General features: G+C 42.1%; 1 protein-coding gene across 20 annotated transcripts in view; it reads right to left on the bottom strand.

The window, feature by feature from the left end:
* Positions 1–12248, bottom strand: part of ERC1 (ELKS/RAB6-interacting/CAST family member 1) — a 503040-nt gene that overhangs the window by 124653 nt on the left and 366139 nt on the right. For all 20 annotated transcript variants that reach the window (XR_012419854.1, XR_012419846.1, XR_012419850.1 and 17 more), the window contains one exon: positions 11877–12021. Coding sequence is in view for 11 of the 20 variants with exons in the window: in XM_045366369.3 (XP_045222304.2) it covers positions 11877–12021 (145 nt within the window). In the remaining 9 variants the exon portion in view is untranslated. The remainder of the gene's footprint in view (positions 1–11876; positions 12022–12248) is intronic.

Raw genomic sequence — 12248 nt, 5'->3', positions numbered from 1 at the left:
GATTTTTTCATCTTCAAAATGCAATACTTTTTAATAAAATAATACTTTCATAAAAAAGCAAATTTCTATAGACAGAGTTAAACAATCTTTACATATGTTTTCTTATGCTTTTTGATTGCTTCTTTTTAAACTCTTAAAGTCAGCACTTAGCAGATGATACAGCTACAGGTAAATAAGTTGATTTATCAAAATATAGAAAATAATGAATTTTAGACTTTAAAATCATTTGATCTATCCACCCAATATTATAGATGAGGAAGATAAAGCCCAAAGAGGCAAGTTAGGCAGCTTGTGGCCTTATTTGTGTTAAAACAAATAAAATTAAATCAGCCTTGTGGCCTGATTTATATAAAAATAAAAAATACTTTAGCTGCCGACACTCAGACATAAAGAGATTTATATAAAAATCTGAATTCTCCAGGGAAAAATGGATGCCTGAATAACACAGGACTCACATCTAACATGGTCACAAGAGCTGGAATTAAACGTGCCTGCCTCTGTAGACAACAATGTGTGGTCCCTAGTTTATCACAGTTCCCTTTCTCCTGTGGCCTGAAACCACTTCACTCACTCCTTTTATTTACGACACCTGCCTGGCCCATACAGCCCTAGGGTTAGGCGCTATTGAGTATCCCAATAGTACCTTGTAAAGTGTGAAGTGTTTGATATTTTTTGACGGTGTTACTACGTTCACGATTAAATACTTAGTTATCAGTAGAGTCGGATCTAGAGCTCAGGTCTCCAGACTCTCGGTGTAGTGTTATTTCTATTCTACCACACTATACATACAGGAAAAATAGACAGGAATGGTCATAGAATGGGAATTCTTAGATTCGAACAAATAATCACACCAAGAATAACTTGGCTTAACATAAAGAATAAATACAATCAACAACTCTGGTCCACGTGAAAAGTTTCTTTCTCTTTCTCTCTGCTCCCTCCCTTTCTCCTTTCTTCTCATTTGTTCAACTTAAGCCCAAGGGAAAATGAATATGTGAAGGACAGAATGGCGTTGCTAATGATAAGGGAAAATACTGACTTCAGGCTAGGAAATTCCAGCCTATGATGATGATTTGAAGAGAAGTTTAAAGTAGAGATTAAGCTGAGGAAGTGCAAGGCAATTCCAGAAGTGAGGACAGTGGATGAAAAATGGTTTGCATCTAGCTCCTTTCAAAACAATCTGGATACCATCAGTAGGAACAATCTAGTTGATCTTAGTGTTTGTAATGGTTCAGAGGAAGAAGTATATACATTTGAGTACTTAATATACACAAACTTAGGGTTGAAAGGAGATAAAATAGTTTTTAAAAGATTAACATTTTTATCTTAACTAGTCAGTAGGGGCCATTGAGGCCAGTTGTGGTGGCTCATGTGTGTAATCTCAGCACTTTGGGAGGTCGAGGTGGGAGGATGGCTTGAGGCCAGGAGCTACGATTACACACTGCACTCCAGCCTGGGCAAGAGTGAGTCTCTGGCTCTATTAAAAATAAATAAGTACATTAAAAAAATAAGGGCCATTGAATTATTAAATGTAGACTGAACTGTAATCTTCTGTATTTTCTGAATTGTATTCTTCTGTCAAATTCTGAATATTCTAAGCAAAGTTTTCATTTTCTAGGATAAAACAACAGTCACCCTCAAGGAGATAGTACCATACAGGACAGCTGGGAGGCTGATACTCATGTACACAGCAGATACAGTATGACGTAGGCACCATCAAGGACAAGCAAGGTGAAGGGGCCCTGGCAGTGCCTAACACAGCTGTGTTTTGAGGAATGTCTTCTCATCATAAAACAGGCACCTGGCATTATAAATAACAGATCTATATATAAAACAAAGGGGTACATAAATGCTCTCAGAGGCTGGCCTCATTATCAAGGATTTCAACCCAGTGAGATGAACAGATGTTTACAACATTTTCCTCCCACAATTTCTGCAGCACTTAAGCTGCTACAACACTTGCTATTTGATTTTCCCTTTATTCACTGACAACTCAGGAGCTCTCTGTGCTTTTATTACCACTGTTAGCTTCTTTTAGAATGTAAAACAGTTTTAATAGTATGATGAGTGGGCTTTTCCAGTTGTTACAGAATTGGTGACCAAGGCCCAAAGCAGGTGACAAAAAAGAGCTAAGCAACCAACGTGTATAAAGGCAGCTCAGTGGCCAGTGGCCGAAAAGGCACTATTGTCAGCAGTCCAATGTCTCAGCAGGTGCCCCTACATCCATCTAAGACTGGTGTGAGCTGGTGTTAAGGCTGGAAGAAGGACTTGTCGCATGGAGAGTTGTGTGTTCATTCACGAGAAGGCCCCCTTTGCCTTAGCTAAGAGACAGAGGGCTCAAAGAGAACCACTCCTAAAGACTGGGTGTGAGTACAAGTCAAGGAGACTGACATCTCATTCCTTCGTTTTGTATCTACTCAGGCATCAGACTTGTTGATCTGCCTGGTGCTTATCTGAGGAGGAGACAGATGGCAGATGGAAACAGAAGTATCGAGGCAGCCTGTTTCTCACCATTTGGCAGGGCAAGGATGCACGCGCTTTCTGTGGGTCAAGTGATGTTACAGAGAGCTGTCAGGTTTGTGTCTTTTGGCTGCTGCTCCACCCCAAAGGAAACAATGCTGGCCAGAGAAGCAGCATCAGAAGATGAAGAAGGCAGAGGAGTGAAAGAGAATGGAACTTGTCCCTTTCCCCCTGCAGGCCTCTCAAGTGAGCTGACGAGGGGAAGAAAAGATGAAGTAAGTTCTGCTTTGTTGTCTGATTTGCTTTCTTACACTACAGAGTATGGTGGAATCACACAGTGTGTACTTTTCCGTGTCTCCATTTTTGCTCGGTGTGTCTTTGCGATTCGTCCACCCTGTTGTGTGTCTGTAGTTCATTTCTATCCACTGCTGAGCAGCATTTCACTGCATGAACATACCACGTTTGTTTATTCACGCACTTGCTGTGGCAGTCAGCCCTCAGGATGGCTGCAAGGATCTCTGTCTCCAGGTGTTTGCAACATTGTGCTGCCCCCTCCCATAGGACATAAGGGCTGGTCTGTGCGATCAACAGAGTAAGGCGGAGGTGATGGTATGTCACTTCTGAGGTTAGGTTATGGAAGACACTGCAAATTCTGTTTTGGTTGTTCTCTTCCTTTCTTGGGTCACTTGTTCTGGAGAAGCTGGCCCTCGTGTCCTAAGTAACCCTACAGAGGAGTCTGTATGGTAGAGAGCCAAATCATCTCTGGAGAGAAAACAGGGACCCTGCTCCAGGGGAAGATGGTGGTGTTAAGGTTCCAGATGTCACTCCCTGGCCACGAGGACTGCGGGACCATCCTCACAGTTTACAACATTCCGCATGACATCCAGGGACCCGAGCACCCCAACCCTGGAAAGCCATTTACTGCCAGAGGGTTTCCCTGCCAGTGTTACCATCCAGACAACATCCAGGGCCACAAGGTCCTGGAGCTCCCGAAGGTGCCCTAGAAAAGGTGGCTCATCTTCACAGTGGGCACGTCCAGTACCATGGGTGATAGCGATACTGTGGTGTGGAATGAGATCTACCACAAGACAGAGATGGACTGCAACACGACAGGCCACGGCTACCCCAACCCCAACTACCTGCAGAATGTGCTGGTCGAGTTGGCCTCCCAGAGGGTGACCGAGGACTGCCCGAAGCAGCCGTGACCTCTTGCCCTGGCACGCTGCCTCTGGTGGCCACCCTGCTGTCCCATGGCTGGCTGGGTGGGCAGGCAGGAAAGCGCCCAGCCTAAGAGGCTGGAATGTTTGTTGGGGCGTGGGGTATGCCCCACCTGAAGCTAGGGCTCCACCTGCCTGCCCCTCCCTCCTCCTCCCCTCCAGACAGGGATCTGTGTGGGAACTGGGCAACCCTAGGGAGTTGTAGGGGCTTAAGATGCAGCTACCTCAGTGTGCGGGACACGTCTGTCCTCCGGGGGCTGCTTTGGGCCCGAGGTGCTCAGGGACTGGTGTGGGGCAAGTAGAGATGGCCCAGCCTGGGTGGGCGTGGCTTCTGGGTCAGCTTCTTTTACCTCAATTTTGTTTGTAATAAATGCTCTCTAGCCAAAAAAAAATAAACAAATAAAATAAAAAAAATAAAAATAAAAAGAAGAATAAAAAATAAAAATAAAAATAAATTCACAAATGAATTTGGAAGTGGGTCCTCCATCCCTAGCCAACCCTTCAGATGACTGAATACCAACAGCCTGACTGTACACTCATAAGGGACCCCGAGTCAGAACCACCTGCTAAGCTGCGTGGAGATTCCTGGCGCTCAGTCACTGTGTGAGACAATAACGATTACTTTAAGCCACTAAGTTAAGAGTAATTTTTATGCAGTAATAGATAACTAACAGATTCTGGCATAACTGGGAATGGGGGTAACACTGTAACAAAACTTCAAATGCCAGCGTGGCTTTGGAGCTGGGCAGTGGGCGGAAGCTGGAAGACTTGGAAAGATTCTGAGGAGAGCACTAGTGCAAACCTCAAGTGCCCTGAATTTTGGCTGTTTGCTCAAATGGGGGTTTTCAGGAGGCTGCCACTGGATCTTAAAGGGAAGCGAAGAACTTGTTACTGGGATCGTTGATATGCGGTACCAGAACGTTAGCAACAACGTCACCTGCAGCTGTGTGGAAAGTGGAGAATGTGCTGAATGAACTGCGAGATCCGGCTAAGTAGATTTCCAGTTAAAGTGCTGAAGGTGTGGGCCTGGTTTCTTCTTGCTGCTTATGGCAAAATGTGAGAGGAAAATACACTAGTCTGGCCACCCCAAAGACAGCTTAGCATGGCCCTTTTATGTATTTATGGGAATTTACAAACACGGCATAAATCTAAAATACATATATTTTAAAAATTCCGTATGTGTATTACAGCAACAAACTAAAAGTGAAAAATCAGACCAAAATATCACACAATATACTCCCTAGATTAGTCAATATTTGACCTGCTAGTAGGTGTTCCTTGTGACGTGCTTCCCTTTGATAGTGTATTTGTCAAAACCGCGAAGCCCCTAATGATAATGATAGGTATAAAATACCCTAACTATGCGATTTATTTCAGGATGTCATCTGAAGGCTCAGATGCAATAATATAACAGTCAACAAGGTACACCCTACCCTCATATTCCTTAAATCTTAAGTCTTAACTTTCTGCCTCTGTAAGAAAATTTAGTCCTCTGTTGGTTCAGAACATAGGACAGAGGAAAGGAAGGGAAAGTAGTTAATAAAACTGAGCCACGTCTCTCTATTCCGTATGACAATACGGAAAAATGGCAACTTGAGATTTTATGTCATGTATGTGGCTTTAAAGGTTGATTCTCCATTATTCTTATTGGCAAGAAGCTTCCATCATGGATTTCATTTCTAAGGAAAAGGCTTTAAATCACTAAGTAGACTACAGACAGGTCTATTTGCTTGGCTAGTTGGGAGAACTTTTCATATAATTTTTTTTTTCATAGAACAGAATAAGTCCCAAAAGGTGATTTTCATCTAACTGGGTTCATATTAGATGATTAGTATGTCTTCACAGGATTTTAGCTTCCTTCAAAAACAATTCATGTATACTACAGAGAGCCAACAATCAGTTTGACATGTAAGAATCCAATTATTTATTGTCTTCCAGCTTGGTGGTCCTAAATATTGCTCCAATGGGGAGTGGTCAGGACCCTGGGCTAAGAATCTGAAAATCAGATTTGAGCGTTTTTTTAAAAAAAGTATGTGACCCCTACATTCTTCAGATCAATGTTAAGCCAGTTCTTCCCAAATTTTAGTAAATAAGAACAAATCACATTTTTCACATACAAAACAACTTATATTCTTCACTCAAAACTCTGAGATAGTAAAGAAGACACATTTCAAACCAGCAAATGACTTGAGTTTGGCTGGAGAAGAATTAATAACGAAACTGCATTTTCTCTCATGAAAGCTGTGAGCAAAGCACATGTCCACCAAAATTGAAAGCTGAAACGATACTATTTTACTGTTGTCATAACCCTAAGTTCCAAACAAAGGGAGTTTACTGAACCTTCCAAAAGGTATTCACCTTTGTACCAATAAATAATAAGCCTGGGAAATTTTCGTCCAAATAATGATTTATTTGGAAAGTTCCAAGTGCCTACAGTGGTGATGATAAAAGTGTCTTTTCAACCACAACTTCATAATTAGTACACCATGCTACTATAGTAGACAGTAGCCTTTAATGCCACGAGGAGGAAAAGATAGATGATACACAGTCATTTAAAGGTGGGCCAATGGCAAGTCCTATATCATGTGAGGAAAGTTAAAGTCAAAATAAGAAAGGCATTAACCTATATACATTTTCTATTCACTAACAACGAAGGAGCAAAATAACCCTAAATAAATGAATCAAAAGATAGTGAGTCCATCTTAGGGGACAAATTGTTTCTGAGTGGGATATGTGGACAGAGCATTGAATCTGTTATTACGGTAACCAGCATTCTAACAGGGATGGGGAAGTGTGAAAGCATGTACAAATGTGGGTTCACAGATGCGTGAATGTGTGCCAGAACGTCTGCTAGACTGCAGAAACAGCCAGTTCAGAGCATAGGCTGGGTTTCCCGACCTACTCAGCGAATGTCAAAGTACTCAACTTTACCTGATGAAACAACAAGAGTAAAGGTATCATACAAGGCATCATATGCAGTGCCACGAGAGACTAAAAATTGTTAACTAGAGAGTGGACAGAAGTTAATAAAAGACAGGTATGCAAAATATTATTCACTTGATTCAGGTATTTTTTTACACCACACCTACTGAAAGTACTTGGGGCAATAGTGAAATACTCTTTCCATCAAGAACTTAGTGATTAGGGAAATGAAGTGGTCTTCGGAGGATTAAGCAAGCAAAATACACATAACACAGTAGAAAACTACTCTATGAAAATGCTTGACTGAAGAATACAGGATCATTCCCAAGACCAACTGGATCACCTGATGTAATCTCAAGGAAGTAATGCTGGGACGACGGGAGAAAGACCTCGTGTACAGAAAGGTGATGCTCAACCTGGAATAGGGAAAAGGGAAACCCAAGGGAAACAAATCACACCATTTCTTTTTTGTTTCTGGTTCTTTATCGATAGAGAGGGGAAGGGCTGGAGTATAAATAGATACCCTTTTCTGTCTCTCAGGGAAACAAACGAGTATCATAAAAACATAAAATAGCATTGTTTGTATTATTCTAATTCTAATACAATCTAATTACCAACCATCTGGAATCTTCACATAAGATGGTAAGGGAGAGAAGAGAATCACTTCTAATTCTGGGTCCACCACTTAGTCTTCATGGAAATTTAGCCACAATTTTAACGTTTTTGGGTCTGAAGTGCTTCCTCTACATAACGAAGATACTATCCAGAGCTGTGGGGAAGATCCTGTGATATACAGCCCTTGTGCCCTGCACACTGCAGTCAAGTGGTACGTGGTGGCCATTGTTGTCACTGCTCTATTTTCACAGAATTATGAAAAGTTATACTACTCGGGGATATTTAGAACAGGCAGGTAACGTGGAAAATCACAGAACTAGAAGGCGAGTGAGATGGGATGTATGCTTGGGAGTTATCATTTTCCTAATGTTGAGGACTTCAGGCAGATGGGCATTTAAATGTTCTTCAGTGACGAAAATTTAAAATTTAAGAAAGACATATTAGAATTTAGAATTATTTTTTAAAAATTCTATATTAGAGTCATATCATTAAAAAGAACAGGTGGAAAAAAGGAAGGATAAAAAGTAACTCTACCTCTTTTTCCTAACTGCCCTGAGAAATACGTTCTTCCTCAGAGGAGTGGAACACCATGTGCTAGTTGTATAATTCTGAACACTATGTGAGTCTGCACATTTAAATAAAGTGGTTAGAAATAACCAAGAATTAGAGCCAGGCTGGGGGCGGTGGCTCACGCCTGTAATCCCAGCACTTTGGGAGGCAGAGGCGGGTGGATCACGAGATCAGGAGTTCAGGATCAGCCTGGTCAAGATGGTGAAACCCTGTCTCTATTAAAATTACAAAAAATTAGCCGGGCATGGAGGCGGGCACTCGTAATCCCAGCTACTCAGGAGGCTGAGGCAGAGAATTGTTTGAACCCAGGAGGCGGAGGTTGCAGTAAGCCAAGATCGTGCCACTGCACTCCAGCCTGGGCAAAAGAGCGGAACTCCGTCTCAAAAAAAAAAAAAAAAAGCATGAGAGCCATGCTTCCTGAGACTACCCCTCCCTCAATGCACTGTGTGTCACCCACGGCACAGTTCTCACCATGAACAGGGCTATCAGTGATAGAGAATGGAAGTGGGGATTCTAGGCACTTTAGGTTTGCTATCTTATTTAATTTCACGCCAACTCTGTGAGGTAAATCTGAAGTGAATGGGTAAATAAGTTACATAATGTTTGGATGAGCTGCTAAAGCTGTCAGCAGAAAAAGCTGGCAAGGCCAGGACTACCTTCCACAGAATGTGATACGATTTGGCTCTGTGTCCCCACCCAAACCTCACCTCGAACTGTAATCCCCAAGTGTCAGGGGAGGGGCCTGCTGGGAGGTGACTGGATCACGCGGGCAGATTTCCCCTTTGCTGTTGTCAAGATAGTGAGTTCTCACGAGATCTGATGGTTTAAAAGGGTGTGGCAGTTCCTCGCTTGATCGCTCCCTCTCTCCTGCCACCATGTAAGATGTGCCTTGCTACCTCTTCACCTGCCACCATGATTGTACGTTTCCTGAGGGCTCCCCAGCCATGTGGATCTGTGAGTCAATTAAACCTCCTCTTTAAATTACCCAGTCTCAGGTAGTACTTTAAAGCAATGTGAAAGCGGACTAATACAGAATGTCTTCCAAGTGTCTAGAACAACCAGTGTTTGATGCATTAGCCTGTGAGTTCCTTTAGGACGAGTACTGTGCCTTTGTATCCCCCATGCCTACCAAATATTGGAATCAAAGAATATATTATATGACAATTAATTCTAATGTAGAGGATTACAAAATTATAGTTGTAAATGAGATTATCTAGATTCAAACCAAATCAGTTTAAGTTTGTAGCCTTTACTTTTATACTGTTATAGTCGACTCTTAAAAACAGGGAGAAAAAAAAAAACAAATCCCAGCCTGTCCTGAAGAGCCCAGCCTGCCTATGACACATCTGTGTGGAGCACACAGCGGCAAAACCAGATTTCACACGAGCAGCCAGTACAACATGGAGGCTGTAAAATTCTGGAGGTGAAAAGAAGAAAATAATGCTGAGAGAAAGGCCATCTGGTGACAGCTGCTGTGACTAAACAGATTGTATTAGTGCTTTCCAGGGTTCTATCTGAGTTTACACGAAATCTCGTGCGGGGACCTGACAATCACAGCAGGGCTTCTTCATGACTGAAGGTCTGAACACACGGGTTGGCACCCACCACAGAACATCTGGAGCTTGTTAGACAGCCTTTCGTTTTCATTTTTTTCACTGGCCCTGGCCCCTTCCTCTGATGCAGCCTCTCCAAGTGCTGCTTTGCCATGAATGAGTCAAGGAGACAAGTTACCCTGGGGGGGTGGTTAGAGGGGATAAGTAAATTGGGACCATATTAGAAGGTGAACCCCAAATCTATATATCCCTCATTGCTTCCCCTCTTTCTGACGACAGGAACCACATGTGAACGCCGAGAGCCTATCAGGCGGCGGCAGCTCCATTTGCTGGAAAGTCTGGTCAGAGCTGACGGCTTCCCTGTTAGGAAATAGCCTTTAGATTGAGGCACATTCCAGCAATTCAAGGACTAGAAGCTTTAAATTAAAACAGCATTGATGCCATATCCTCTTTCCAAAAGGCCTCTCCCTTGTCCAAAAGTTAGTACACACTCTTGGAGGAATTAAAGAATCAAATGCCTTTGGCAAGACTCCTTCCTTCTTGCTCACAGCATCCAGATACATTCTGAAAGGGCAGGAATGTAAAAGGGAGGCAGGAGATGGCTGTAGGAAGGACTCCTGAGAACTGTTATTATTTTTCTCTGTATACAGGACACATCACTACAGAAAATTCAAGGCATATGGTTTGATATAAAGACACTGAGAATTTCTTAGCTACTTCCTTCTAAGGTTATAAGCTTACAGATTAATTAATTTCCGTAATTTTCTTTTTCTTTTTTCTTTTTTTTTGAGACGGTGTCTCATTCTGTCGCCAGGTTAGAGTGCTGTGGCGTGATCTCGGCTCACTGCAACCCCCACCTCCTGGACTTGAGTGATTCTCCTGCCTCAGCCTCCCAAGTAGCTAGGACTACAGACGCCCGCCACCACATCCAGCTAATTTTTGTATTTTTAGTGGAGATGGGCTTTTACCATGTTGGCCAGATGGCCTCGATCTCCTGACCTCGTGATCCACCGTGCTCGGCCAATTTCCTTAATTTTCACATAACGAAAACATATGGTCTTCAGAGGCCAGTAATCAAAAACCACTGTGAATGAGGTACGGTATTCTGGTCTGCTAGATACTCAATTCTATTTGGTGCCTTAAGTGAAGGGATCATGAACTGCTTAAATCATAGGCCTATGTATTCAAGCCTAACTACTTAAGATAACTGATATTGCTAAATATATAAACTCAGATAGCAGTGAACTCCCTTCTTCAATAATATCCTCCAATTTGCTATGATCAGCCTTGATGAGCCAAATTTCAGTTTTCAACTACTGGATGGATGTCTTTAATAATAAGCACATTCTTCCTATTTTACATAACAGGTAGTCAAAATATTAGATGATGTCCTCTTCTTGCTAAAAGGTATTTTAGGTCCCTGGAAAAGTTTTCTTTCACTTGTGAATGAGCAATGGGTTACTTTTTGCAGGTCAACTATCCATCCTGCCGAAAAAAGACATCTTTTGGTATTTTCTCAGCAAAGTGTGCAACATAAATACATATAAAGTCTATTTCTAAGCAGGTTTAATTTGATCCACAGAGAAAATAACTTCGTTGTTTAAATATTGATTCTTGTTAATGTAAACATTATACCAAAATACCATCAGTTGATGACTGACCTCCAAAAATAGAAAAAAAGAACTTTCTTTACTTGAAAAGCTCTTTCTTGGTCTCACGACTTGAGGGAGAAGAGCACACCTGGTCAGCCAAAATGTACAGACAACGTGACTGGGAATGCAGGAGAAGTCACGGAGGCGGGGACGCGGGTGCTGCGCACAGCCAGTGCTCCTCAGTGAGGAGCGCTGAAGCTCAAGCAGGGCTCCGATGTAAACATCCAGAACTCTCCTTATCTTCAAAGGGAAATGTTTTCCCCATTTTTTTTATTGTGGAAAAATATGTCTAATATAAAACGTTATCATTTTAACGATTTTTAAGTTGATGGTTTTGTGTATTAGGTACATTCACACTCCTTGCAACCATCATCAAAGGGGAAAATTTTAGCTTTTATTTTCACAAACAAAAGGCGTTACATGAATACTAAAGCATTAAATTTTGAGAGCATTTAGGCTGGAAAAGAAAAGGGCCAACCTTTGTTCTTATCTTCAGAGCTTACCCAATCCTGAATAACTGAAAATCTTTTCATGAAAATATCCTTAGAGGCTGCTATCATAGAAATCTCGCTGGATGTTTAAAAAAAAAAGCCTTTTCATGTCAAATGGGCTAATTTCACTAATTTCTACAATCCGTTGTACAAAGTTAAAAAACATTCTCACAGAAGACCTGTGACATTGTCCAAAACATCCCTCTTACCAAGAATGCTCTGCATTTCCTAGACACAGATTTGTGGAGGTACAAAGTCTCTAATGATGGAAACTAGCTCCAAGGATCAGATGTCTAATAGGAAACAAGAGACCTTAAAGTACAAGCTGGCAGAGACCCGTGGAGAGACAGTGTGAAGGCTGGCCCCACTGACCCTCCTCCTGGCATTTAATAATACCTGCTGCTTAAGCTGCTGTACCAGACGATCCTTCTCCCGCTTCAGTGCAGCCACTTCCTCCTGGGTCTTTTTCTTAGAGGACGAAAGCTCCAAGAGGGCTATATTGGCATCCTTTTCACTAATGGCAGCCAGAAGAGCTTCTTGCCTGCAAAAGAAAGAAAATGCCACCAGTGTGATTTACCCCTTCTAACACTTCTTCGAAGTTACTATTATCATTACCCCCATTTTAAGGGTAATAAAACCAAGAGTTTCAGAGTTTACACAGCTTGCCCAAGTTCACACTTGGAGTCAATGGTACAGCCAGGAATCCCATTCAGGCTAATCTGACTCTACATGTCTGTATCATGTTGTTATATTGCTATCTTAATAAGT

This window comes from Macaca fascicularis, chromosome 11, assembly GCF_037993035.2.
Source record: "Macaca fascicularis isolate 582-1 chromosome 11, T2T-MFA8v1.1".
Lineage (NCBI taxonomy): Eukaryota > Metazoa > Chordata > Mammalia > Primates > Cercopithecidae > Macaca > Macaca fascicularis.
The sequence above is the reverse complement of the archived record's forward strand: the minus strand, read 5'-3'. Positions and strand labels throughout refer to the sequence as shown.